General features: G+C 44.1%; 1 protein-coding gene across 1 annotated transcript in view; it reads left to right on the forward strand.

Moving 5' to 3' along the window:
* Positions 1-25,589, forward strand: part of GRIN2A (glutamate ionotropic receptor NMDA type subunit 2A) — a 372,838-nt gene that overhangs the window by 199,956 nt on the left and 147,293 nt on the right. The window contains exon 2 of the mRNA XM_067706655.1: positions 10,093-10,685. Coding sequence (XP_067562756.1) covers positions 10,093-10,685 — 593 coding nt within the window. The remainder of the gene's footprint in view (positions 1-10,092; positions 10,686-25,589) is intronic.

A 25,589-nucleotide genomic window follows, 5' to 3' on the forward strand; every position in this document is an offset into this window, starting at 1 on the left:
GACCTAGCCTCAGACAATCCATAATCGCTAATGACCCTGTTTAGAAGCCCTGAGTCAGATGCTCACCGGCAGTTTGACAGAACCCCAGGTGACGCCAGCTTGGGCCTTTGCTGTGTGCTTGCGTAGAAATAAGGGCCTGAATCTCAGCAGGTGTCTCTTCTTGGCCTGCCCTGCTAATGATCTAGGAAGCAGGACTGGGTCCAAGAGCAGCAATCGCCAAGTGGTTCTGATGAGTGTAGAGGATGTTGGGCTGTCCTAAGCTAGTTGCAGCTGGAATCAAGGACTACATCTCTCCGCGCATGTGTGTATTCTCTCCTCCAGCATTACGATGTATGTTAGAGGGAGGGCTTGACTCTGGATGATGAACTGGGACAAGCTCTGGAAGGCCCAGGCAGACGTGGGAGTCCTAGCCACACTATTCAAGGTGAGGGTACCAGTTGACTAAACAATATAGCAAGCATTTATGTGCCTTACTGCATCTTCAAGGGAGGCTCCCCACTTGGCACAGATCAGAATTCCAAAGGGAAGAACAGGGCTAGCTCACGTGAAATTCCAACGTCCCCAGAGTCCCAGATCCTCTCCCAGCTGCCCTGCTGGGAGATACTAATGGTGCATTTAGCAGAGGAATTGTTTGGAATAATATTACTCAGCCATAAGAAAACGAAATTGAGTTATTTGTAGTGAGGTGGATGGACCTAGAGTCTGTCATACAGAGTGAAGTAAGTCAGAAAGAGAAAAACAAATACCGTATGCTAACACATATATGTGGAATCTAAAAAAAAAAAAGGTCATGAAGAACCTAAGGGTAAGACGGGAATAAAGACACAGACCTACTAGAGAATGGACTTGAGGATATGGGGAGAGGGAAGGGTAAGCTGGGATGAAGTGAGAGAGTAGCATGGACATATATACACTACCAAACGTAAAACAGAGAGCTAGTGGGAAGCAGCCGCATAGCACAGGGAGATCAGCTCGGTGCTTTGTGTCCACCCAGAGGGGTGGGATAGGGAGGGTGGGAGGGAGGGAGATGCAAGAGGGAAGAGATATGGGGATATATGTATATGTATAGCTGATTCACTTCGTTATAAAGCAGAAACTAACGCACCATTGTAAAGCAGTTATACTCCAAAAAGATGTTAAAAAAAAATTGATCTAGGAATTAAATCCAGACCCCTTGCCATGATCTTCAGAGCTCTCACTGTGTGCTATGGCCTCTGCTTCCTGTCCTAACTCATCTTACCACCCTCTCCTTTGCTGATTAAACTGCAGCTGTTCTGATCTTCCTCCTGTTCCCTTTCCTCCCTTTGTACATGAGGTTGCTTCTGCTTGGATGGCTCTCCTTACCCCCACCTCACCCCTCAGCTTTGTCTGGCTGACAGCTCCTCCTTCACATTCTGTTGATCAGCTCTGACGTATCAGACCAGATGATCGGAAGGGGTGCTCCTCTCCACTCCACCCCTGAACTGCTGCATCATCTGATTTCCTTGAAATCATCCTACTGATTTCCTTCTTCCTTGTCTGTCTCCTCCCGTAAGAATGTAAACTTTGTAAAAGTGGGAATCTTCACTTTGGTCGCCTCCTTCCCTAGATTCCCTTCCCTAGAACAATGCCTGGCACATAGTAGGAGTTTGTTATAGTGACCAAATGAGTGAAAGGCAATTAATAGATGAATGTCTCTTCCTAGAGCAGAAGTTCTGGCAAGTCAAATACTTAAATACTTAAAGTACCAGTCTCACTTTCTGCCCACTGGCAGCCTTGAAGGCTCCAAATGCTACTCCCAGTTTCATTCCCAGAGCTGTGGCTTAGTGCCATGCAAGGTGTTGAGGAGGACTCAGAAGGGCGTGGGGTCCTGCCCTCAAGAATTCTAGTCTGAAGGGCAGGCGAGATGCATGCTTCTTAGCAACTAGGCAACCACACACAGTCAGGGCTGAGGGCTGGGCTGTAAAGATCGAGGTGCTGGAAACTCAGAAGGTTAGGAATATGTAGGAAGTGGGGTAATAAGGAACCCGTAGTGGATGTGAGACTTGGGGCTTGACATTCAAGGCTGCCATCTCCACCACTAACACCAACTCAACTTGACTGAGCCCCTCCTATGTGCCAAGTGCTTTATGTACATTACCTCTCAAAATACGCACAGCAACCCTTTAAGGTGGTGACCGTTATTATCATTCCCGTTTTTCAGATGGGGAAATAGAGGCTTAGGTTAAAATACCCACTTCCAGTAAGAAGCAGATCCCAGGCAAGCTGTCAGCAAAGCCATGTTCCTCCTGCACATGCCCCATCCCTTGTGGGTTCACTTTGCAGAAAACACTTCACACACGATGGCATCATGACACAGCAAAGAGAGCACCAAATTAGGAGGTGAGAGACCCACCATGTCTGTTACTGCTGTCCCGCTGATTTATGTGAAATTTGGAACAAGTCATCCAAGATTCTGGAGCCTCAGTTTCCTCACCTTGAAAATAGGGGAGTTGGACTTGGCAGCACCAAGTCTTGCTGTTCATCAGCACTTTCAGGGGCAAATACATAACCTCAGGCTCCTCAACGGAGATTCTGATTCAGTGGAGATGGCTTGGAGCCTGGAAATCTAAAGGTACAAAAAATTCCCCAGGTGAACTGATACATAGCTACAGGGTTGGATACTGAAGGCTTGCATTAGTGTTTTCAATCCTGGCACATTAGACTTAACCCAGGGAATTAGAAATATCCTGGATTCCATCTCAGACCAACTGGATTGGCATCTTTAGGGGTAGGCCTGGTAGGGGTGGGAGAGCATCAGCTTTAAAGTTTAAAGACTTTTGGGCTCTTAAAATGTGGTTAGTGGGCTTCCCTGGTGGCGCAGTGGTTGAGAGTCCGCCTGCCGATGCAGGGGACACGGGTTTGTGCCCCGGTCCGGGAAGATCCCACACGCCGCGGAGCGGCTGGGCCCGTGAGCCATGGCTGCTGAGCCTGCGCGTCCGGAGCCTGTGCTCCGCAACGGGAGAGGCCACAACAGTGAGAGGCCTGCGTACTGAAAAAAAAAAAAAAAAAAAATGTGGTTAGTGTCACTGAGAAGCCAAATATTTAATTGTATTTCATATTTTAAATTTCAGTGTAAATAGTCATATGTGACCAGTAGGTGCTGTATTGGAAACCCAGGATAGAATGAGGTTGAAGGCTTGGTAGCTCTATGTGGTTCATTCCTTGCTCCACCCCAATCATAGTACTCTTCTTTGTAATTGTCTTGCCTAATACCCATCCTTCCCACTCTAGTCTAAGAGACTATTGCACGGACTCTGAGTTCCTGGTCTCTGAATCAAAGCACTTCAGCTACCTTGGACAGCTCCCCTACCTGGGAACCCAATAGTCACCAGAAACCTAAGATTAAACTTCTCATTTGAAGAGAGAGGAGGATAGAGCGGAGAAAGATGTTGTTAGGTTATTTCAGACAAATGCCAGTGGATTTGCTCCTGAGAGAAGCAAAATGGGAAGTAGAACACAAATCATAAAATGGTCCAATGAGTGGAGGTTGCTTGGAGTGGAATTTTGTGTTTGTGGGTGATGGAACTGATGTGCTTTTGGGGAATGGCACCTGGGTATGACTTCCTCACTCTGTTCCAGTCTCCTGATTGACAGTTGATGTGAGATCATTGCTGCCGGTTGCCCATTTCTGAGGGATTTTCTTTTCTAGTTGGGTGCCTCAAGAAAGATTAAGTGGTGATATTCATCACACACACACACACACACACACACACACACACACACACACACACACACACACACACACACACACACACACACACACACTTCTTCCTGATCTGCATACCTGGAATCAGTATTTCCCAGTAGCTAAGTAACCAGATTTTGGATTTGGATCACCTGGTCTGGGATCCTCCCTCTGCCATGTACTATGTGGGTTAGGCAAGTTACATTCTCTGAGCCTGTGTTTTTAATCTGTAATACAGGGGTCATAATAATACTTCCTACTGTATGCCACATTGTACTACATATAGAATAGACCAAATTAATATTAATTTTGATAGTGACCATGATGATGGTGATGATGATGAGGAGGAGGAGGATGGGTGGATTTGATGGCTGTGATGATCATGGATGATGACGATGATGATGATGATGATGATGATGATGATGATGATGGAGGGGGTGGAGGATGGCTGATGAGGGGATAAAGATCCTCTAGTGAAACAGATCCAGCTTATATGTATGTGAGAATGCTATTCATCTGAATCCTCAGGCTCATCAAGTTTGACACTTTTACTTTTCCTCTCATCCATGGAAAATGAAATCAAATATGTTTAAAAGCTCAGTTAGTACACAATAAGAGTAGCAGAAGGTACATCGGGGCTTAGCAAGGCAAAAAGCAAATTCCCAAGGAGTCCTGCAAGACCTTTGTTGGGTCCCTTGTGAGATTATCCTCTTTTTGGTGCTCACCCTGACAGGCAGAGGAAAATAAGCTAAAATAAGGGTGCAGGGTTGATAGCAGCAGCCAGTTCTGTCTTGCTTCCTAGGGATGAGTTTCCTGCTCATTTATTTTCTCACCAAATATTTCCTGGGCCCCTACTGTGTGTCAGACATGGTGCTAGGCTTTGAAGATGCTAACTTGAATAACGCTCATCCTGCTGTTGAGAGGAGACAGAGAAAAACAAATAAATCAGCTTTGGAGTTCATGTACTCAGGTCACAGAAATTCAGTTTCAGTTGGACTGGCATGGGGCACGAGCATTGGTGTTGTTTTTATAACTCTCCAAGTGATTCTGTTGTGCAGCCAGGAGTGAAAGCCACTGGTGTGTGCAAAGGAACATTGGATGACATCTTGCAGTAACTGAGCTGTTGTCGCATGGGGCCATGTGGATTTTAAGGAAATCATTTAGCTTCTCTTCCTGTGTCTTTATGAGAAATGCCGTCCATAAGGGTTATAACCACCGGCAACACCTCATCTCTTAGGTAGTTGGAATTAAAGGGATAATGAGTGTGGGTGTCCTTTATAGCCTTATAAATGGGTAAGTGAAATTAAAGTTGGTTTTAGACTCTATTAAACATCAGACCTTGATACCCATGGAGTCAGGTCTCACCCTGGGGACTCAGCAAGATCTGGAAAATTCTAGAACCTTACTTATCCCAGGACTGGAACACAGAGTTGAAAGCAGACACCCAGAATCCCACACCTGCCTTCCTCCCTGACTCTGTGTTTAAAACAGTTTGTTCTGCTTCTGCAGAGCAGTGAGCTTGGGGAGGGCACTGCTTTTGCTTCAGAACCAAAGTGGGTGTCTGAAATCTGTTCCTCTCCCCCGGCTGCACACTGCCAAGGAAGCTGGTGCCAGAGGTGGTCAGACTGATCTGACCACGAAAGGGCAGGCTGTCATGGCAGGAGGAGGTAAGTGCAGGAGGGTCAGCCTCTGCTATCCAGCTAGGAACCGGGAAGAACGTGCAGGACCTTGAAACAAAGGGCCATTTGGCATGTCAGATGCCAGGTCCTGGGAGTGTGGCCAAACTCCCCCATCACCTCCTGCCAGTCCCTAAAGCCACCTTAGAAAATCCCAAAGCTAAACGTGAGCCTCTTCAGTGCCTCGCTGTGCAATTATGTTTTGCAAATAACTACTTGCTTTCATCCCTCCGAGGGGTATACAGTATACACCACAGTGGTTTTGGAAGCTTAAGTTTCAGATGCCAATGGAAATGAAAGTGGCGTAGGGTAACTGCATGAGGTCCATAAAGGACATTGGCGATGTTTTCTCTCCAAAGCGTGACTCATCACTTCCTTCTCATGCAGCTCCCTTGGGCTCAGAATGAATGGGCTGGTTTGAGGAGGGAGGAGGGAATGTGAAATTAGCATGTCAGTAGATCTGGAGATACCATTTTTTACAAAGGATAAGGATCCGATCCCCTTAGGTTTGTGGCAGTGTCCATGTGGTCTAGAGGACAGAGAATGAGGAGAGGGGTCCCCAAACTGTTGGAGTCAGACATGGATAAATGAGCCTTTTACTCCTTCTAGTTCATCCTGTCGTCACAGCAACCCTATGGGATGGTGCTCACGATTCCCATTCCATAAGCAAAGAAACTCATGTCCAGAAGGTTTAGGTAATTACCCATGGTCACATGGCTAGTTAATGCAGAACCAGGACGTGAGCTCAGGTCTTATAGACCCCAGAGCCCATGTTATTCCAACTATGAAGTTTGACTGGTGTGCATGGAGGGGTGAACTAGAGAGTCTGAACTGAATGTGATAGGCCTAGGGGAGCCACTGGTGACTGTAGAGGAGAGGAGTGGTGTGATTAAAGCTGTGCTTTAGGGATTTCAATCGGGCAGCCGTGAACAAGGCAAGTTGTTGAGATGCTCAAGTCAGGAGTGAACTACGTCTTTTAGAGGGACAGGTATCATAAACCCCTGATGTGAGACACCAGAACTCCTGACCCAGGGGGAAAATATTGAATAATAGTGGGTGAAAATAATAGTGACGTACACTTGTAGAGCACATGATATTTGATGGGTACTGCACTGGGTGATTTTATACAGAGAAATCATTTAATTCTTACAACTTAATGAGGAAGTGCTATCATTGGCAATAGGGTAGTGAGGGGTGAAAAGCTTGGAATCTTTCAGGCAGGCAAACCTGATTCGCTACCTGTGTGATTCTGAAAAAATCATTCTACCTCAGAGTCTACTTATTCATTTGTAAAATGGGGATAATACTAGTACCAGTTTGGCAAGATTGTTGGGGGTGGGATTAAATGAGCTACAACCTAGAAAGTGTTGAGCCACATGACTCTTACAAAGTACTCCTGGCATGTTAGTTGGTATAATTATTACCATTGCTATACCCATTGTACAGATGTGGAAACTGAGGCCTGGAAAGATGAAGTGATTCTTCCCAAGGCTACACAATTTGGATCGGTACCTGGGCAGTCTGATCCCGGAAGTTACACTGCTATCCATTCTGGGGGAAGAGATTAATGGGGATCAGAGGAGGGTAACAGGAGAGATTCAGCTTGGGCAGGACAGTAGGGATGGCACAGGGCAAGGGGTTTGTACATACTCTTTCACAGGGGGCTTGTGCCAAGCCAGCTCTTGGCTACTGAATGGCTATCCCTATAATTACCTTTCTCCTTTCTGAAGTTTAATGTGTAGCCATGCCCTCCTTTCTCTACGTAGAGAGCCAGATAAGGCTGCATTTGCTTACAGTTCTGCTCTGTGCTCATGGGTACACGTACATGGATATAATAATGTCCAACTCATAGTACATAGAGCAGAGGTGTTGGAGCATCCCAAACACCACCAACTCCCACATCTAGCATGTTTGACCTCCACCTCTTCACCAATACCAGTTATCCCAAAGAAGTGGGATAACTGGTAGTAGGTTGTCTCAGAGGTCCTTTTTATTGGGTTCCAACTGTGCCCTTAGCATACGTCCACCTGAGAACTTTCTCCGTTCCTCATGTGCTCAGGGCAAGATGCTGATTCCATTGCCTTTTGCAGTCATAATGTAAGTCTAGTGACCGGCTTCCTCAGAGGCATCTTTGCTCCATGGGAATGATTACATTTCTTTTGTAAGTAAGGTTGGAACTTTTCAGTCCCATCCCAAGAGACACCTGACAGTGCTTTAGGTTGATGACTGTAATTGTCTTGAGACTTCACTTCTGTGCCGCCTTCTGCTCGTGGATTCTTTATATTGTTGCCTTTCGGGGTATTTAATGAGGCTCTATGGGCAGCTGTTGAGGCTCACAGGACTTATATATTCTCCTTCTTATCAATAAAGGACACACTAAATATATCTGGGCCTTGGATGGTGACGTGGTTCCTCAGGATAGGGGGATGATAATGTTGAACGTTTTTATTTTTTGGACATGACATTCGAGAGCCATATAAAAAAAATACAGCCTTGGATACTGAATCTCCCCTTTCACTTTGTGTTTACACCAAGGACATTTCTCTTGAGCTTCACTCACACATTCATTCACTCATGCACTCCCTCACCCTCCTTCTCCAGACGGGTCGTGTGCCAAGACTCCTGCCAGATTTTGGGGACAGAGAGATGAGGCCAGCAAAATCTCTGCCCTTAAGCAGTTCGCCACCTTGTTGAGGCGTGATAGAAAGTGATTAATCAATCCAAGAATATTGGATTTCTCCAAAAGCTACTGTGGGGGAAAAGATAATTATCCCAAGTCTTTAAATGTTACCCCATTTAATTGATTTAATGATAGGTAAAATTCATAGAACTGTAACGTTGGAAGCGGCCCAGAAGGCATTTATTCCTGTTTCTTCTCTCTGCCTTCAGGCCGTGCTGCACTCAGATTACCCCCCAACCTCCATGCACTTTAGAAAAGGGGGTTGTTTCTAGGAACGATAGCTTTTAGCCCTTTCAGATAAAACTTCCTAGTCAGTGAGCATCCACAGGGAAGACTATGCAGACTTGTTGAAAGACTTGACATGCACAGCTACTAAGTGTTGTTCTGAAAGACATGAATGGAATCACCCCCTCTTCATGCACACACGCACACACACACGAAATGGAATCCTCGTATTTGTACACTTGAGGGTGTATTAAATGCACATGGTACATACAGAATGCAACATGCAAGCATGGCTGCAATATGATAAGGACCCTTGGAGAATTCTTTCAGTTCCCAGAAAAAAATACATCTCTGCATTTGTCAAATCCTGTTTTGCTGTAATACAGAGCCATACTTTCTGTTTAGTTGGCATTTTTGCACCATGCCAGTGGGTCCACAACATGGTTTAAGCGCCTACTCTATGCAGATCTTCAGTGATCCCAGGAAGGCTGTGGTGGTATGTTGGGAAAGGGGCTGGAAGTGGAACCGGAACCTGAGTTTGGACTCTGACTTAGCCATGGACCATTCTGAGCCTCATTTTCCCCAACCAACAATACCAACTTCATAGGATCATCACGGGATTTGACGAGTTAAGGAGTGTGAAGGTAGTTTGGAAATGGTGCCACTGTGGGCACCACCCACTTTTTTTTCTAAATGGAAGTTTGTTCTCATGATCAGATCATGACTTGGTGAGATGTTAGGACTATTAGAGACCCTTTAACCCAACACAAGTAACCGTGTCACTTCCCAGTGTAAGAGCATTCGGCATCTTGCCCTTATGCTCAGAATAAGGTCTAACATAGCCTCTGAGGCTGTACGTGATGGGGTTTTCGCCAAGCTCTTCAACATCATCTCACCCCCCCCTACATCACAGACCATCATGCATTTATCTCCAGTTCCTGGAATAGTCAAGATGTATTCTCAGGGCTTCTCTGACTATACTGTCCACTGGCTTCCCCTCTTCTGTACCTGGATATTCCTTCAACACCCCCTTATGCCTCTCTCAGCCCCCAGTCCATAGACGTTGCTCTTCTTCACTTTCCTTCCAGGTCTATGAAGGCAGAGGCCATGTCTGTCTGTCTTATAAATCATCATTTCTGCAAGCTCTAACATGTTGTTGCCATGTAATTAGGCGTTCAACAAATATTTATTGACTGAACAGAGAGATGTCCACCTAGCATTTATCATACTCTATATTACACAGGAATCTAGAGTTCAAGTGAATCTAGAGTTCAAGACTTTAGAAACACTCCTAAAATTGGCTTAAGTGAACATGGAACTTGTGGCTTACATAACCAACAGGTCCAGAGTAAATGGCTCCAGGCACGACTGACTCCAGATGCCCCAAGTATGTCATCAGGAACCTCCTTCTATTTCCTGTTGTTGTTTTATTTCTGTCGGCTTCATTTTCCAGTCATGAGCTTGGGGGCCAGATAGAGTTCATTCTGTTGGACCCATCTGAACCCAGAGGGGTGGTGGTGAGATGAACTAGAGGAAAAATGAAGCTGGCAAAATAACAGATGTCCTTCACTCTTCCGGGCTGTGGGCTTCAAGTTCAGGGACCTCTCTCATCCCTGTGTTTCCAGTATCTGTTCCAGAGTCTGGCATACGGTAGGTGCTCCGGAATGTTTGTGAATGAACAGATGTGGGATTTATTTTCCCTCACTTCTAGGAAGGAGCTTCTTTAAGCCAACAAAGGCAGATTGTTGTGCATAAACTGGCTTCGGCCTCATCCTCTGTTTTGCTTTCTTTTTACCTGTTGGCAGGATCCAACGTCTACCTTCTTCCAGTTTGGAGCGTCCATCCAGCAGCAAGTCACCGTCATGCTGAAGATCATGCAGGATTATGACTGGCATGTTTTCTCCCTGGTGACCACCATCTTCCCTGGCTACAGGGACTTCATCAGCTTCATCAAGACCACGGTGGACAACAGCTTTGTGGGCTGGGACATGCAGAACGTGATCACACTGGACACGTCCTTCGAGGATGCAAAGACACAAGTCCAGTTGAAGAAGATCCACTCCTCCGTCATCTTGCTCTACTGTTCCAAAGACGAGGCCGTCCTCATCCTGAGTGAGGCCCGCTCCCTCGGCCTCACTGGGTACGATTTCTTCTGGATCGTCCCCAGCTTGGTCTCGGGGAATACGGAGCTCATCCCCAAAGAGTTTCCATCGGGACTTATTTCTGTCTCCTACGATGACTGGGACTACAGCCTGGAGGAAAGGGTGAGGGACGGCCTGGGCATCCTGACCACTGCTGCATCTTCCATGTTGGACAAGTTCTCCTACATCCCCGAGGCCAAGGCCAGCTGCTACGGGCAGATGGAGAAGCCAGAGGTCCCACTGCACACGCTGCACCAGTAAGAGGGGCTCTTTGCTTGTCCGCCAAAGTGGAATCAGAGTTTTGTTGTTGTTTGTTTAAATACTAAAAACGATATGTACTCATTGCTGAAAATGTGCACTGAAAATAGAGAATGTTGTGTGTGTGCCTGTGGGATTTGTTGGTTTGTTCTCTCCCCTCTTCCTCTCGTCTCATCTCCTTTTGTTTTTAAGTAACATCATCCTTGGTTTTCTGCAACTTACTTTTTTTACTCAACGTATACCCTGGAAACCTGCACCTGAGATCTGTTTGTCTGTCTATCTATCTATCTATCCGTCCTCTATCTATAGCTATATCTTAAGTATGTGTGTATATATAGATATATGTATGTATATACATGCCTATCTATATACACATGTATGAATATATGTAGATGTATGTATACATACATGTGCATGTGAATATGCACAGATATATGTAGATATACATATGTATGTGTATATAGAGATATGTATGTATGAATATCTACGTTCTTTGTAAACTGCACATTGCATTCCTCAATAGGGATATACCATGATTTATTTATCCAATCTTCATAATAATAGAAATTTATGTTGTTTCAGCTTTTTTTCCATTAGAAACTAAACTGCAGTGATAATCATCCTTACCTGTCTCTTCGTGCACATGTGCAAATGTTTTTCTAGGGTTGATTCTAAGAAGTAGAGTTTTGTGGTCATGGAACAAGTGCATTTTAAAATTTAAGTGTCTATTGCCAAATTGTCCCACAAAGTGACTATATATTTTATGTTCACACTAGCATTTTGTGAAATCACTCGACTTCCCACATCCTCACCAACACGTTACATGTTGGGGAAAGTGCCCACACTGGTGCTCCTAGTCTCAGAGTTTGTATCTGAATTTCCTCCCTTCATATGGCCTAAGTGTTTGTTTTTTTGTTTTTTTTTTTTTTGCGGTACATGGGCCTCTCCCGTTGCGGAGCACAGGCTCCGGACGCGCAGGCCCAGCGGCCATGGCTCACGGGCCCAGCCGCTCCGCGCCATGTGGGATCTTCCCGGACCGGGGCACGAACCCGTGTCCCCTGCATCGGCAGGTGGACTCTCAACCACTGTGCCACCAGGGAAGCCCATGGCCTAAGTGTTTTTGTAGGCTGTTGGAAATCTTGGCAGACATCACTTTTAAATCTGCATTGTATTCCATCATATGGCTGTATCATAATTTAGTTAACTACTCCCATCTTGGTGGACATTTAAGTTAAATTTGATGTTTCCGAGAAGTGTCATTGTTCTTTGTGGGCCATCATTATGGCTCAGCTGTTGAGATTTAGAATGATCACTCCTACACCCATTCTGCGTGTGTTTGCCTGATGTTCGTTGATTTAATCCATGCTCATTCTTCAGATAAGCAGTGTAGCACCATGATTAAGGGACTGGGCTGTGGAGTTGGACTTGTTAGGGTTCAAATCTTGTCTTGTCCACTTTCCATGTGACTTGGACAATCATTTTACCTTTCTGGGCCTCAGTTGTTCATTGCAAAATGATGGGGTGTTTTTTGTTTTCGTTTCTTCTTTTTTTTGTAATTTTTATTTATTTTTGGCTGCTTTGGGTCTTCGTTGCTGTGCGCAGGCTTTCTCTAGTTGCGGCCAGCGGGGACTACTCTTTGTTGCGGTGCGCGGGCTTCTCATTGCGGTGGCTTCTCCCGTTGTGGAGCACGGGCTCTAGGCACGTGGGCTCAGTAGTTGTGGCACATGGGCTCAGTAGTTGTGGCTTACGGGCTTAGTTGCTCTGCGGCATGTGGGATCTTCCTGGACCAGGGATTGCCTAGATGGTGGTTCTTTCACTTCAACATGCATGAGAGTCACTGGGAGGGCTTGATAAAACAAGACTGCTGGGCCCCATGCTCAGAGTTTCTAATTCAGTAGCTCTGGAGTGGGCTCTAAGAATTTGCAATTCTAGCAAGTTCCTGGGTGATGACGATGTTGCTGGTCTGGGGAACATGCATTGAGAACCAATGTTCTAGGGGTTGTCCTGAGTATGAAATGAGGTGATGCATGAAGAGTGCCCCTTAGCATGGGTGCCTCGCACCTGGCAATTATTTAATGACTGTCGGAGTGAGCAGTGAAGTTGCTTTGGTCATCAGAAAGTATAGTCAGCAGACCAGGTGAGTTTATTATCAGTAGAATAACGTGTCACTCTAAAATGTCTCTGGAAGGTTTTAGGACTCTGAATCTGCTACAGTTCAGGGATAATCTCTGGTCTGCAGCTAGTGGGGTGTCTGTGTGTGTGTGTGTGTGTGCGCGTGCGTACGTGTGTGTGTGTGTGTGTGTGTGTGTGTGTGTGTGAGATGGAGGAGGCTTAAAGATTTTACCTGAAACTGACATTTATCCGAAAAATGAACTCTTAGGTTAGGAAATCATGGTCCTTTGAAATTTTCCCTTCCTCTCTCCTCTTTCCCTCTTTAATGATCTTGTTTCTACGTTGCTACTTTCAGCATTTTTAATAATTGTCCAGGTATCAGGAAGGAACTAGGATAAATTGGTATGAGTCACGGGAGTGTCTTACAGAGGCAGGATTGCTGCCAGCCCAAATGAATTCTCACTTCCCATAATAAGTGCCTTGCAGCTGGAATATTCGTATAATTCTGATGGAAACATAACTCAATTGTAGGGCAATTGAAATATAATATATACAGGAAGAGGAACTTGAGAAGGATAATTGGCAAGACATTCAGATCTCTTTCTAGTGACCACCCTGAATTCCACTCCTTAAAAAAAAAAAATTCTACTCCTGTGAAATCCTGGTGTGCTCTTTCCAGGAGTTATGCTTTGAATGCAGCAATGTTGTAGGTGGTATTTCAGCCGCAGAGAAGTAATGCATTAAGTGTGGTAAGCCGTCATCCACCGCCTGTTTTTTTTTTTGTTTTTTGTTTTGCGGCATGCTGGCCTCTCACTGTTGTGGCCTCTCCTGTTGCAGAGCACAGGCTCCGGACGCTCAGGCTCAGCGGCCATGGCTCACAGGCCCAGCCGCTCCGCGGCATGTGGGATCTTCCCGGACTGGGACAGCGGCCATGGCTCACGGGCCCAGCCGCTCCACGGCATGTGGGATATTCCCGGACTGGGGCATGAACCCGTGTCCCCTGCATCGGCAGGCGGACTCTCAACCACTGCGCCACCAGGGAAGCCCCCACCGCCTGGTTTTAATGAAACATTTCTCCACCCTTGGAGCACTGGTGGCGCTCAGCCACAGTGTGTAGGGCTCAACCAGTATGTGGGTTCTTCGCCACACTTCCCCACTAGCACAGTGTTCCTTAAGCCCACCCAGGAAAGAGTGGGACCTTGCGAAGCAAGACAAGGACCAGGAGCTGGAGAAAGCCCCAAGACGCAGTTTTTAAGAAAACGATTAAGGGCACTATATCTCTATCCTCCATCCATCACTCCTTCTATCCAGCAAACCCTGTGCTAGCCTCTGGAATCATACATGAATTAACATATAACTTCTCAAAGAATGTACAGTCTGATGAAGATGGGGGAAATTCGTCTAAAGACAAACTCAGGTAACAAGGGCTTTTTTTTTTTTTTTTTTTTGCGGTACGCGGGCCTCTCACTGTTGTGGCCTCTCCCGTTGCGGAGCACAGGCTCCGGACGCGCAGGCTCAGCGGCTACGGCTCATGGGCCCAGCCGCTCCGCGGCATGTGGGATCTTCCCGGACCGGGGCACGAACCCATGTCCCCTGCATCGGCAGGCGGACTCTCAACCACTGCACCACCAGGGAAGCGCAACAAGGACTTTTTTTAACATAGAAAAGAAAAGAATAGTAAAAAAAGTAGAGTCTAGCAAGAGGGAGAAGATATGGGAACATATGTATATGTATAGCTGATTCACTTTGTTATAAAGCAGAAACCAGCACACCATTGTAAAGCCATTATACTCCAATAAAGATGTTAAAAAAAAAAGTACAGAGTCTGATGAAACACCCACCCCCATACTCACCCCAGAGAACAAAGTGAACATGTCATATTTGTTTCAAATTTTTAAAAGAAATAAAACATTTCTGATAATGTAGAAAGTCCTGATTATACCTCTCCCCAGCCCCACTCTTCTCCCTTTCTCTCCATGAGAGAGAAAAACACCACAGTGAATTTGGTATGTGTCTAAATCCATGTGCATGTTCTGTACTTTTGACACAGATACAGTGCGACCTTAGACCCAATGGGTAGTTCTTTTCAATATCATAAGTGGTATCTAATGTGCTGGAGTTTCCTTTACCTCAACCTACGGCTCAAGCATGATCTATGAGGACACATATAAAACTAGTGTATTCATCTTAGTTGCTTTTTTGTATTCTGTTGTATGTGTTCTATCTTTTATTTAATCAGCCCCCTTTGATGGACATTTAGGTTGTTGACAGTAAGGAATCTTCAGTCTGGGTAGCTCAGGGCAGAGAACACATGTGTCTGCAACCTGATTCGGACCCATCAGCTTGAGTTAGGAGTTCTCACTTAAAGCTTTAAAAAGTTACATTTTCAGCTGGTTTAAAAAGTCTCATTGTGCAAAGCATCTGTAAACAAATAGCTCTCATCACTCCCACTCTGCAGTAGGGAGGATGCAAATAGCTTCAGAAGAGGTTCAGGTGAAGTCACGCCTGATGGTTTCATGGTGAGTTGCTGAGGGATCGGGGGTCCTGCTTTGACTGGTTGAGTTCTACATCTTGGGGCTAACTAGGTGTGTCCCTCAGTGGCCTTCACGGACGTTGCTTGTAATCTTATACACAGAGTTTGTACAGTTAAAATATTGTCACAATGGTTTACTGCTCACAGTGATGGACCAGGTACAAAGGGTCTGCTTGCTGGGTTAATGATCCTACCATGGGCCTGTGTCTGTTCTTGTTTCAGAAAAAAAAAAGTGGGGAAAAGGGGAAATGTTCTTTATGTTTAATATTCTGGTTTTACAGAAGGCACTTTGAAAAGAGCAGTCAGCGTTTTCCAAAGTTCAAAAATAGCTCAGCCATGTTATGTAACCGCCTCCTTGCTACTGCAGAGTTATTAAACATCTGTTCCTTCACCAAGCACAGAGCACATCGCTGGCAACTCCTGGATCTGTGAAGGTAAACCATTACCTGTTTTGTTGGCATGGAACTTAGGCTGCTCTGTCCAGTTCTGTCCCAAGAACATCTCCGGTTCACTAGCGGATGGGGCCCCTCCAGAGGCAGCACGACATCATGGTCAAGAGTGTGGGTACTTGGGAGTTCCCTGGCCGTCCAGTGGTTAGCACTCCGTGCTGTCACTGCTGAGGGCCCGGGTTTGATCCCTGGTCAGGGAACTAAGATGCCACAAGCCGTGGGGTGCAGCCAGAAAAATTTGATGAAAAAAAAGTGTGGGCACTGGAGACAGGCTGCCTTGTTTGAATCCCTGATCTGAACTCTCCTAGTTTCAAGACTTCGGCCAAGTCACTTGATTCCTCCAAGTCTGCTCCCTCGGATGTAACCTGGGGATAAGAAAACTGTTGTCCTGTAGGCTAGAGCCTGGCATATGGAAAGCAATCTGTAGATGGTTACCATTGTTGGTAAAATGTGTGTGCACATCTGTGTGTTTCCTCTTCCACTTTTACATTTATGAAGGAGGAGGTCATAGAAGGGAGAAGGTGGATGCTTTTAAGACTTAAACGCTCTTGCCAAAGGATTAGCTTGGGAGGAGCGTGGCCAGTGGGAAGAAGGGTAGAGAAAAAAGTGGAGAAAAGTTCACGGGCTGAGTGCCAGCTTGGTTTTGAATTAGCCACATACTTACCAAGTATAAGTTACTAACCACTCCGAACTCAGGCTTTTTTCCTAAAATGCCCATGTGTCTGTGTGTCTGTGTCTGTGTGTCTGTGTGTCTGTGTGTGTGTGTGTGAGAGAGAGAGAGAGAGAGAGAGAGAGAGGGAGGGAGGGAGGGAGGGAGGGAGGGAGGGGGAGAGAGGGGGGGGAGAGAGAGAGTCATTTCTTCATACTGTAGGAGAATTAAATGAAAGCATATATGTAAAACAGTTATCATTGTGCCTGGCATGTAGTAGGCATTACACAAACAACTGTGAAGTCATTATTCTTATGATGATGATTATCATCATTATTATTACTTTAATTTATACCTGTTATACTGCAAGCTGTACAGAGACAGGGAAGTGAGAGATGGAGGTATATTTCAATCTTGTTTGTTACCGATTGAGTTGTGACTCTGTGTCCTGTAGCTCGGCTCCCCTTTCAGTTGTGGAGGAGGATGTGGCAGTCGCTGCACTGGAAGTCAAATAGAAGCGCTCAGGTAGATCTACAGCCCCAACCAGGGGAAAAAGAACAACTTCTTCGGGAGAGCTATGAATTACTATTAAAGGGAAGTTATTTGGTTTTAATTGATGGTACCTGGCTTGACCATTTATGTGTTTTACATTAACTTCCTGATTTATAAAGTCCAGCTTCTGCTTTAAGAAGCAACAGCATTGTAAATTATCACCCTGACAGGAAGGGAAATGGAAGGAAGATAAATACGGGAGAGTAAATTTAATTCATATCCAATTTACATTGATACTTTTTTCAATCTTCCTTTCTGAAATATCCATAGGAAAACTTCCTGGTTTAATGACCCGTTAAGAGACTGATCTGAACCTGGTTGGCATATTTGTATTTGATAATCAGAATTATCACTGTTGGTTTTTTTTTTTTTTTTTTTTTTTTGCGGTACACAGGCCTCTCACTGTTGTGGCCTCTCCCGTTGCGGAGCACAGGCTCCGGGCGCGCAGGCTCAGCGGCCATGGCTCACGGGCCCAGCCGCTCCGCGGCATGTGGGATCCTCCCAGACCAGGGCACAAACCCACGTCCCCTGCATCGGCAGGCGGACTCTCAACCACTGTGCCACCAGGGAAGCCCTGGTTTCTTTTTTAATGCCAAGAAAGAGGCCTGCGCAGTTATAATTCTCTGCGTTATAACGTCCCTGGGTGAATGTAATAACTCTGCAAATATTTATCTGTGAGATCAGCATATGCTCAACAAACATTTCTGGCGATGACACCAGGTACCCAGGAGACCAAGCCATCCTCTGGGCCTGTGCTGTAAATCTGATTGGGAGTCTGGACTCGGGAAAGGGGGAAAAGACTGAGTCTCAAAGAGATATGTAGTGAGAGAATCCAGCAGCCTGTACCACATTAAGAACCCAAAGCGTATTCCACGAGGCTGTGTGACTTTGTGGAATGTGGTTTTGGATAGTGCTTTGTTCAAACCCTCTCATTATCTAGGCTATCCTGGTCAAGTTACTTAACTTCTTTGAGCCTCCATTTCCTTGATTATATACAGAGATAATTCCAACCGTACAGGATTATGGTGACACTTAAATGCACATAATTTACCTAGCCAAGCATCTAGGATGTAGTTGGCCCCCTGCAGATGTTAATTCTCCCCCTTCGCTCGGCCAGATGCACAGCTTGATCTGACACCTCTTGTGTCCTGATGGACCCACGAGAGGTGGGCTGTGCTCCCTGGGTGTTCAGCCTGAGAGTGAAGTCAGCAGCCTCTCCTCAGCCTCATCTCTGTTTGTGGCACCTCTCCTGGAACACCGCCCTCTCTTTTTTGGCTGGAAGTCAAGAGCACCGTATGCCAACCCAGCGATGCAAGTCAATCATTTCCAATTGGCATCCAATGAATAGCTCGACAAATGGTGGAAACCCAGTGCTGGCAACTTGAAAGGGTCAGAAATTGTCCGTGCCTTTACCTTGAAGGAAAGGTGGTTTGGGTTGTTTTGGGGTCACACATAAAGCATAAATATTGTTCAAATTTGCCTTAGGCCAGATTCAAATCTTTGGATTTTGGAACCAGCATGCCAACAAAAATACGTATTGATCTTTTTCCTACGTATTTCCTTTTATCCTTTTTTGAATACTAGGGAAGCTTTCATTTTGAAACTTGTTAATTTGGTGACATATACTAATGATTTGCTACAGCTTCCTTCTGTGAAAGGATTATGCGAAGAAAAGCACCATTTTCACTACTCTGGTGCCTGCTAACAGAGAGTATATTGGGAGCAAGGGGTTTTAATGTGTAAGCACAGGGACCAGTTAGGAGATTAAGACCTAAATCTGTGTAATGCTATAGATTCAGAGGGAAGTGGGTGGCCTTATGCATGTTTCGGAAGTAAAATTAACAAAACGTGATGGATGGATATGAAATGATAGAAGAGATTCAATAATACTTCTTCACTTGTACAGCTGAATAGATGGCGGTACCTTGCACAAAATTGGAGAAGAAACAAATTGGGGGAGAGTGAGACAGGAACAGCATCTAATTTCAGACATGTTCAGTTGAACGTACTTTGTAGACATCCAAGTGGAAATCTCAAGTAGGCAATTGGAGAAAAGAGTCTGAGTTCAGGCTGAAAATCTAACACACAGGTTTTGAGCTTACTGATGCCAGTTAAAACCTCAGGATTGGGTGAGATCATCTAGGGGAGAATGAAGACTCAGAAGAGTGATCAGGTTCCAACCTTAAGGAACTTCAGCATTAATTGGTAAATAATCCCTGAGGGGAAGGAGAATACTGGAGGAAACGAGTTGGGCTGTGAATTTCGGCTGCCTTTTCCGCCTTGGAGACTCTCTATTCTCAGCCTTGATTTTGTTGTGGAGCCTAGTGGGTGTCTGTACAATGTCTGTTATATGCTAGACATCATGATGGAGGCTATGGACCTTCCAAAGATCTATAATCCACAAGCATTGTTAATCTATCTGGGCTTAGTGCAACCTAGGAGAGTTAAATAATCTGACCAGAAGTTTTAACCAATATGTGGAAGAAGTAAAATTTTATCACATGATGAACTGCCAAGCAAATCATCAGAGCAGTGAATGCTTTGAGTTAAAGGAAACCAATACCATACTGGGCTGGATCCATGACATAGGTGGCGAGCCAAGCTTTGGGTCTGAAGAGACGAGGAGGTCATACTCAGGAAGGGGGAAAAAACCTCTGCTTTTGTTTCATTCTTGACATGATCTGGAAAACATCTGATGCCGCACAAAACAAGTTAAAAATCCTTTCCACCACAAGAGAGGAGCATATGGCAAGGTGTGAAGGGCCAGTTCATTTATAAGCTGTCCTTTGCTTTCCTGGAAGGGTGTCTGTCTATACCCCTCCTCCTCGTATGTAGGACAGAAGCCCTCCTTGTCATTCCTTCCAGGTGGGAGCTAGACAGCCAGAACGGGCCTCTCCACCTGTTCTTTGCCTTTGTCCTCTTGCTTTCCTGCTCCCCGCTTCTCCTGCCTCCGTGTAGATGCTGCCTGCCTGCAGGTGTGACTGAGCCCCTGTGCAGGCTCCTGGTGCCTCAAAGCCTGGCATGGATCGCAGGGACAGAGGAGTCACTGTCAGCTTGGTGATGCTAACTGGGTTCTGCGTGGGCAGGGGAGGCCAGCCACATTGCTACACAGACCTCAAAGTGTGGTGAATGAACTGGCTGATCTGCTGATGTCTGGTATACTCTTGTCCAAATCCCCATAGCCAGTTCCTGAGGGTTTGCATCATTTGATTAAATCCTATCCAAACACAAGGAATAAACATATATCACTGTTTCCTACACAGTGGAGGACAGCTGTCCTGAGACACATGCTCATTTCCTTTTCATTTCCATCCCTGTTAATAAAAGGAAGTTTCAACAATTTAATTAATACATCATTATGTGTTGGGGGGGAAGGGAAACTTCAAGTTTTGTAAGTTACATTATGGAAGCATAGATAGATAGATAGAAGTATAGTTGATTCACGATGTGTTATTTTTTGGTGTACAGCAAAGTGATTAAGTTTTATATATATAATATATATATAAAATACATATATTCTTTTTCAGATTCTTTTCCATTATAGCTTATTACAAGATATTGAATATAGTTCCCTGTGCTATACAGTGGACCTTGTTGTTTAATTTGCAGCAACATTGGATGGACCTAGAGATTATTATAGTAAGTGAAGTAAGTCAGACAGAGAAAGACAAATATCATATGATATCACTTACATGTGGAATCTAAAAAAGTGATACAAATGAAACTATTTACAAAATAGAAATAGACCCACAGACATAGAAAACAAACTTATGGTTACCAAAGGGGAAAAGGGAGGAGGTATAAGTTGGAATCATATATATTTTAAAATCGGATGTAATGGAAATGTTAAAATACTCTAATGATACAACCTACCATGTATTAAGTCCCTCCTATGTGCCAGTCACTTTAAATACATTATCTTTTATCCTTAGGTATGAGTTAGGATGTTTTTGCTGCAGGTAATAATCAACTAAATTCAGTTATGTGATTGAGTTATTTGATTGGAAATCTAGACACAGGGTGGACTTCAGATGCAGTATGCTCAAGGTTCTGGTTCTTTCCCCTGTGATCTCTTGACTCTGCTCTTTTTTTTTCAAGATAAATTAATGTCATAATAAGTTATTTAAAATCCATATGCAGTCACACAACTAAACTTCATAATTATCTCTTCTTGGATAATAATAAAGAATTTGTCCTGTTAAACTCTTCCCTTTGGTTGTTTAGAATCTAACATCCTCTTATTGGATGCTTAGGTAATTAAATGACAGCTTCAAGTATAAGATCTTATCATAAACATATATTAAATTTAGTTTCAATTTAGTGAAATGCAAACATTTGTAATTTGGGATTTAGGACAATTCAACTCACGGAAATATTTTTTAAAAACTTCACACTCCGGGGCTTCCCTGGTGGCGCAGTGGTTGAGAGTCCGCCTGCCGATGCAGGGGACGCAGGTTCGTGCCCCGGTCCGGGAGGATCCCACTTGCCGTGAAGCGGCTGGGCCCATGAGCCATGGCCGCTGAGCCTGCGCGTCTGGAGCCTGTGCCCCGCAACAGGAGAGGCCACAGCAGTGAGAGGCCCGCGTACCGCAAAAAAAAAAAAAAATAATAATAATAATAAAAACTTCACACTCTGTATTTTATTATGTGAAAATTAAACACAATTTATCACAACATACAATACTTTAACTGTAAAAGTGTCTCATGCCTACAGAATACTAGAGGTTAGTAAGAATCCTCTTCCTACACGAAGAGACCTCTAAATGGCTTTATATTTTTCTACTTAGGATATGGATTGACTCTGCCCTTTGAGGAGTATAGGCCTTGTTCTCAAACTGCTTTCTTCATGACCTTAAGCTTGCTGTCAGCAACATCTCAGATGACTTCTTTGTTCGTGGCCAAATTAGGTCATGTGCCCATCTTTGGGCCAGTAATAACCATTTTGAAGATGCCATGTACTGACCGGCTTAATTTCAGACAGCTAACCCAATCCCTGAGAAGGCAAATAGGATTAAGTTACACCAAACCAGACCTACTCTTAGAACTGAGATGGGGTAAGCTTCCATTCCTCCAAGTCCCATGGATTCTTATAGGACACATGAAGTCTCAACAAATGTGATTTCTATTAAGAGTGAGGAAGAGGGAAATGGATGCTGGATAGATTACCAGCAGGTCAATTATAAATCATAACTCATATTACAGGTGAGGAAATCAGGGACTAGAGAAGTTACATAACTTGGCCAAAGCCATACAGCTAATACAAAATAAAGCCAGACTTCAAATCCAGTTTTGTTTGGATCTAAACTCCACTACACTACTTGAAAAGCTTGCAAGTTGACTTGAAGTTGCGGTATGTCTTTTTTGACTTCAATGTTTTTACTGTTTTCAAAAATTGAATAAATTCCAACATGTAAAACTTGTAAGATTTCACAAAAAATTATATGTTTAGCTAATCTTGAAAAATATGAAAAGCTGCTAATGATAATCCGACATTCCTATCTGGAAGTCTTAAAAGTTGGGACTCTAGATGTTGGGTCCAAACCTTCACTCTTCAGGGAGAAGCTGGAAGTTGTAAGTTCCCTCCTGATTGTATATTGCTGTGCTGGGGGTAGAGTATATGGTGAGAATGTGTCTCAGCCTTTCCTACACATTGGATGTGGGTATTTTGTTGTTCACTTGATGTGTAGTTCGCTCAGCTAGTTTCTGGATTTCTTTCAGAAAGAATTGCTTCATAGCTGTAGATTCAGTGTACCCGTAGGAGGAAGTGAGTTTGGGAGCCTCCTATGCTGCCATCTTGTACCAGAACCTTCCTCCTACCTGGAGACGGTCAACTGGACATGGGAAATGACCTTTAGATCAAGAAGGGCCTTCCCAGTTCACTTTAGTCCCCACCTGGACTACTTATTCATATTACCTCCATAGCCTCTTTCAGTGTTTGTTTTATCATAAGATGTGTATTTATTACTTTTATCATAATCATCATTATTTATAAGCATTGCCAAAACAAGACCTTGATGAACCTTAAGACTGGTAGATGTTCAAATGAGTGATGACAGGAAGTTTCGATATCTCACTTACAAGGATCACCTTTGGGACTAAGTGGTCTTTTTTTATGGCCCTAGATCATAAATCTACTTCTCTGTTCAACTTACAGGTGAGAATTTGAGTTGTTTGTGCCAAGTGGCTTGCCCAAAGGCAAGAACTTATTGAATTACCTAAAGAGAGTTCCCACTCATCAGATTGGATTAATTTGTAGATGTTCCTCTAAAACTGGAAGAAAACATTTGTTCTGGTAGGGGGTGGGGATAGGTGTCCAGCTTTTCTACAATATCCTGAAATTTGTCAAATAAACAGCAAACGAGGGAGTCTGATGGAACCCACGCTACTTGTGAAGGATTGTTGCTGAAAATGTCAGTGTATCATCTAAACCTCGTGAAGTCTATGGTTCAAATCTGATTTTTCTTTTTTATGGCTCAGATTCATAAAATATATTATTAGTTGTAACAAATTATTTTCAACTGGTGTTATAACATTAAAATGTAAATTCTCTATGCTTTATTACAGATGAGGAAAGTGAGGCCTGGAAGACACAGGGCTCATTTTTCATTAATGAGAGACTGGCTAATGGCAAAGACATGCTAAGCCTAAGTTTTCTTTGCCCCAGACCCAGATGTGTTGCTCTACTGAATCAGTCCTCTTTCCTTTTAGGTCCTTTGTGATTAATGATAATAATGTGGTGATGAGGATGATGATGATGGTGGTGGTGGTGGTGATGATGATGGTGGTGGTGGTGGTGATAATGATGGTGGTGATGATGATCGTGAAAATGAACTCCAGGGACTTTGTCCATTTTACTGGTACACCAGTACCCAGAATAGTGTAGACACTTAAATATGTGTTGAATGAGTGAATCATATAATTGCTAACACAGCGCTTGCTCTGATCTAAGAATTTTTACACACATTATCTTGTATTCTCACAACTCCATTTTTGCTAGAGAAAAATAATCTCAGAGAGAAGATTGACTTTTCCAGTGTCACTTCATGGTAGAATCAGGATCAAGATTGCCTTGACTTTAGCGTCTGATCCTCTGATTCTCTGGCCTCTCAGGGAAAGAGGACATCCTAGGTGTGCTTTCATGAGACCTTAGAGGTCTTACATTGTCGTAAAGTGCGTACAAAGATCCTTCCGTTGTGGGCGGGAGTCATTTTGCTTTTCTTAGAAATTAATTTATCACAAAAATGTGATGCATGGGATTTCATTTTATAAACCACAAAACCTTCCTGAAAATGTTAATAATATCCTCACCATCAGTATCAGTTATTATTATTGTCATTATCATAGAGATTGATATTTGGCATTGCCAAGAATAAAGCAAGTGGAGAACAAAGGGGAGAAGCTGATCTTTCTTGGGAGAATTTTTATAAGAATAGTCAAAAGCTCAATTGCAGAGTCATCAACTCTCTTTAAATTAGTTCTAGAATGAGTCCCTTCAGATTTTGTGCCTCCCTGAGGAATGCCAGTAAATATTAATTGGATGCAAAGAATTGAGCAAAAATGTCAGCAAGGGAATCTCAGTAATTCTGACTAGGCAGAAGGAAGGAAGTAAAAGGTAGAAAGGAAGAGGGAAGCCAATATTTAATTTTGACACTGGGTGCATGCCAGGTCATAATGGGGTTATCTGCCTTGATTTTTCTTTTTTAAATAATCTTATTTGTAATAGGATCCAATTTTTTAAAATGAATTTATTTATTTTTGGCTGCGTTGGGTCTTTGTTGCTGGGCACGGGCTTTCTCTAGTTGCATCGAGTGGGCGCTACTCTTAGTTGAGGTGTGTGGGCTTCTCATTGCGGAGCACAGGCTCTAGGTGCATGGGCTCAGTAGTTGTGGCTTGTGGGTTCTAGAGCGCAGGCTCAGTAGTTGTGGTGCACCAGCTTAGTAGCTCTGCGGCATGTGGGATCTTCCTGGATGACCAGGGATTGAACCCATGGCCCCTGCGTTGGCAGGCAGATTCTTTTTTTTTTTTGTTTTGGAAAGCAAAAGAGTTTTTCTTAACGTCTTTATTGGAGTATAATTGCTTTACAACGGTGTGTTAGTTTCTGCTTTATAACAAAGTGAATCAGCTATACATATACATATACCCCCATATCTCCTCCCTCTTGCATCTCCCTCCCTATCCCACCCCTCTAGGTGGACACAAAGCGCCGAGCTGATCTCCCTGTGCTATGCGGCTGCTTCCCACTAGCTATCTATTTTACGTTTGGTAGTGTGTATAAGTCCATGCCACTCTCTCACTTCGTCCCAGCTTACCCTTCCCCCTCCCCGTGTCCTCAAGTCCATTCTCTACGTCTGTGTCTTTATTCCTGTCCTGCCCCTAGGTTCTTCAGAACCATTTTTTTATTTTTAGATTCCATATATATGTGTTAGCATATGGTATTTGTTTTTCTCTTTCTGACTTACTTCACTCTGTGCGGCAGACTCTAGGTCCATCCACCTCACTACAAATAACTCAATTTCGTTTCTTTTTATGGCTGAGTAATATTCCATTGTGTATATGTGCCACCTCTTCTTTATTCATCTGTCGATGGACACTTAGGTTGCTTCCATGTC

This window comes from Pseudorca crassidens, chromosome 15 (assembly GCF_039906515.1).
Source record: "Pseudorca crassidens isolate mPseCra1 chromosome 15, mPseCra1.hap1, whole genome shotgun sequence".
NCBI lineage: Eukaryota > Metazoa > Chordata > Mammalia > Artiodactyla > Delphinidae > Pseudorca > Pseudorca crassidens.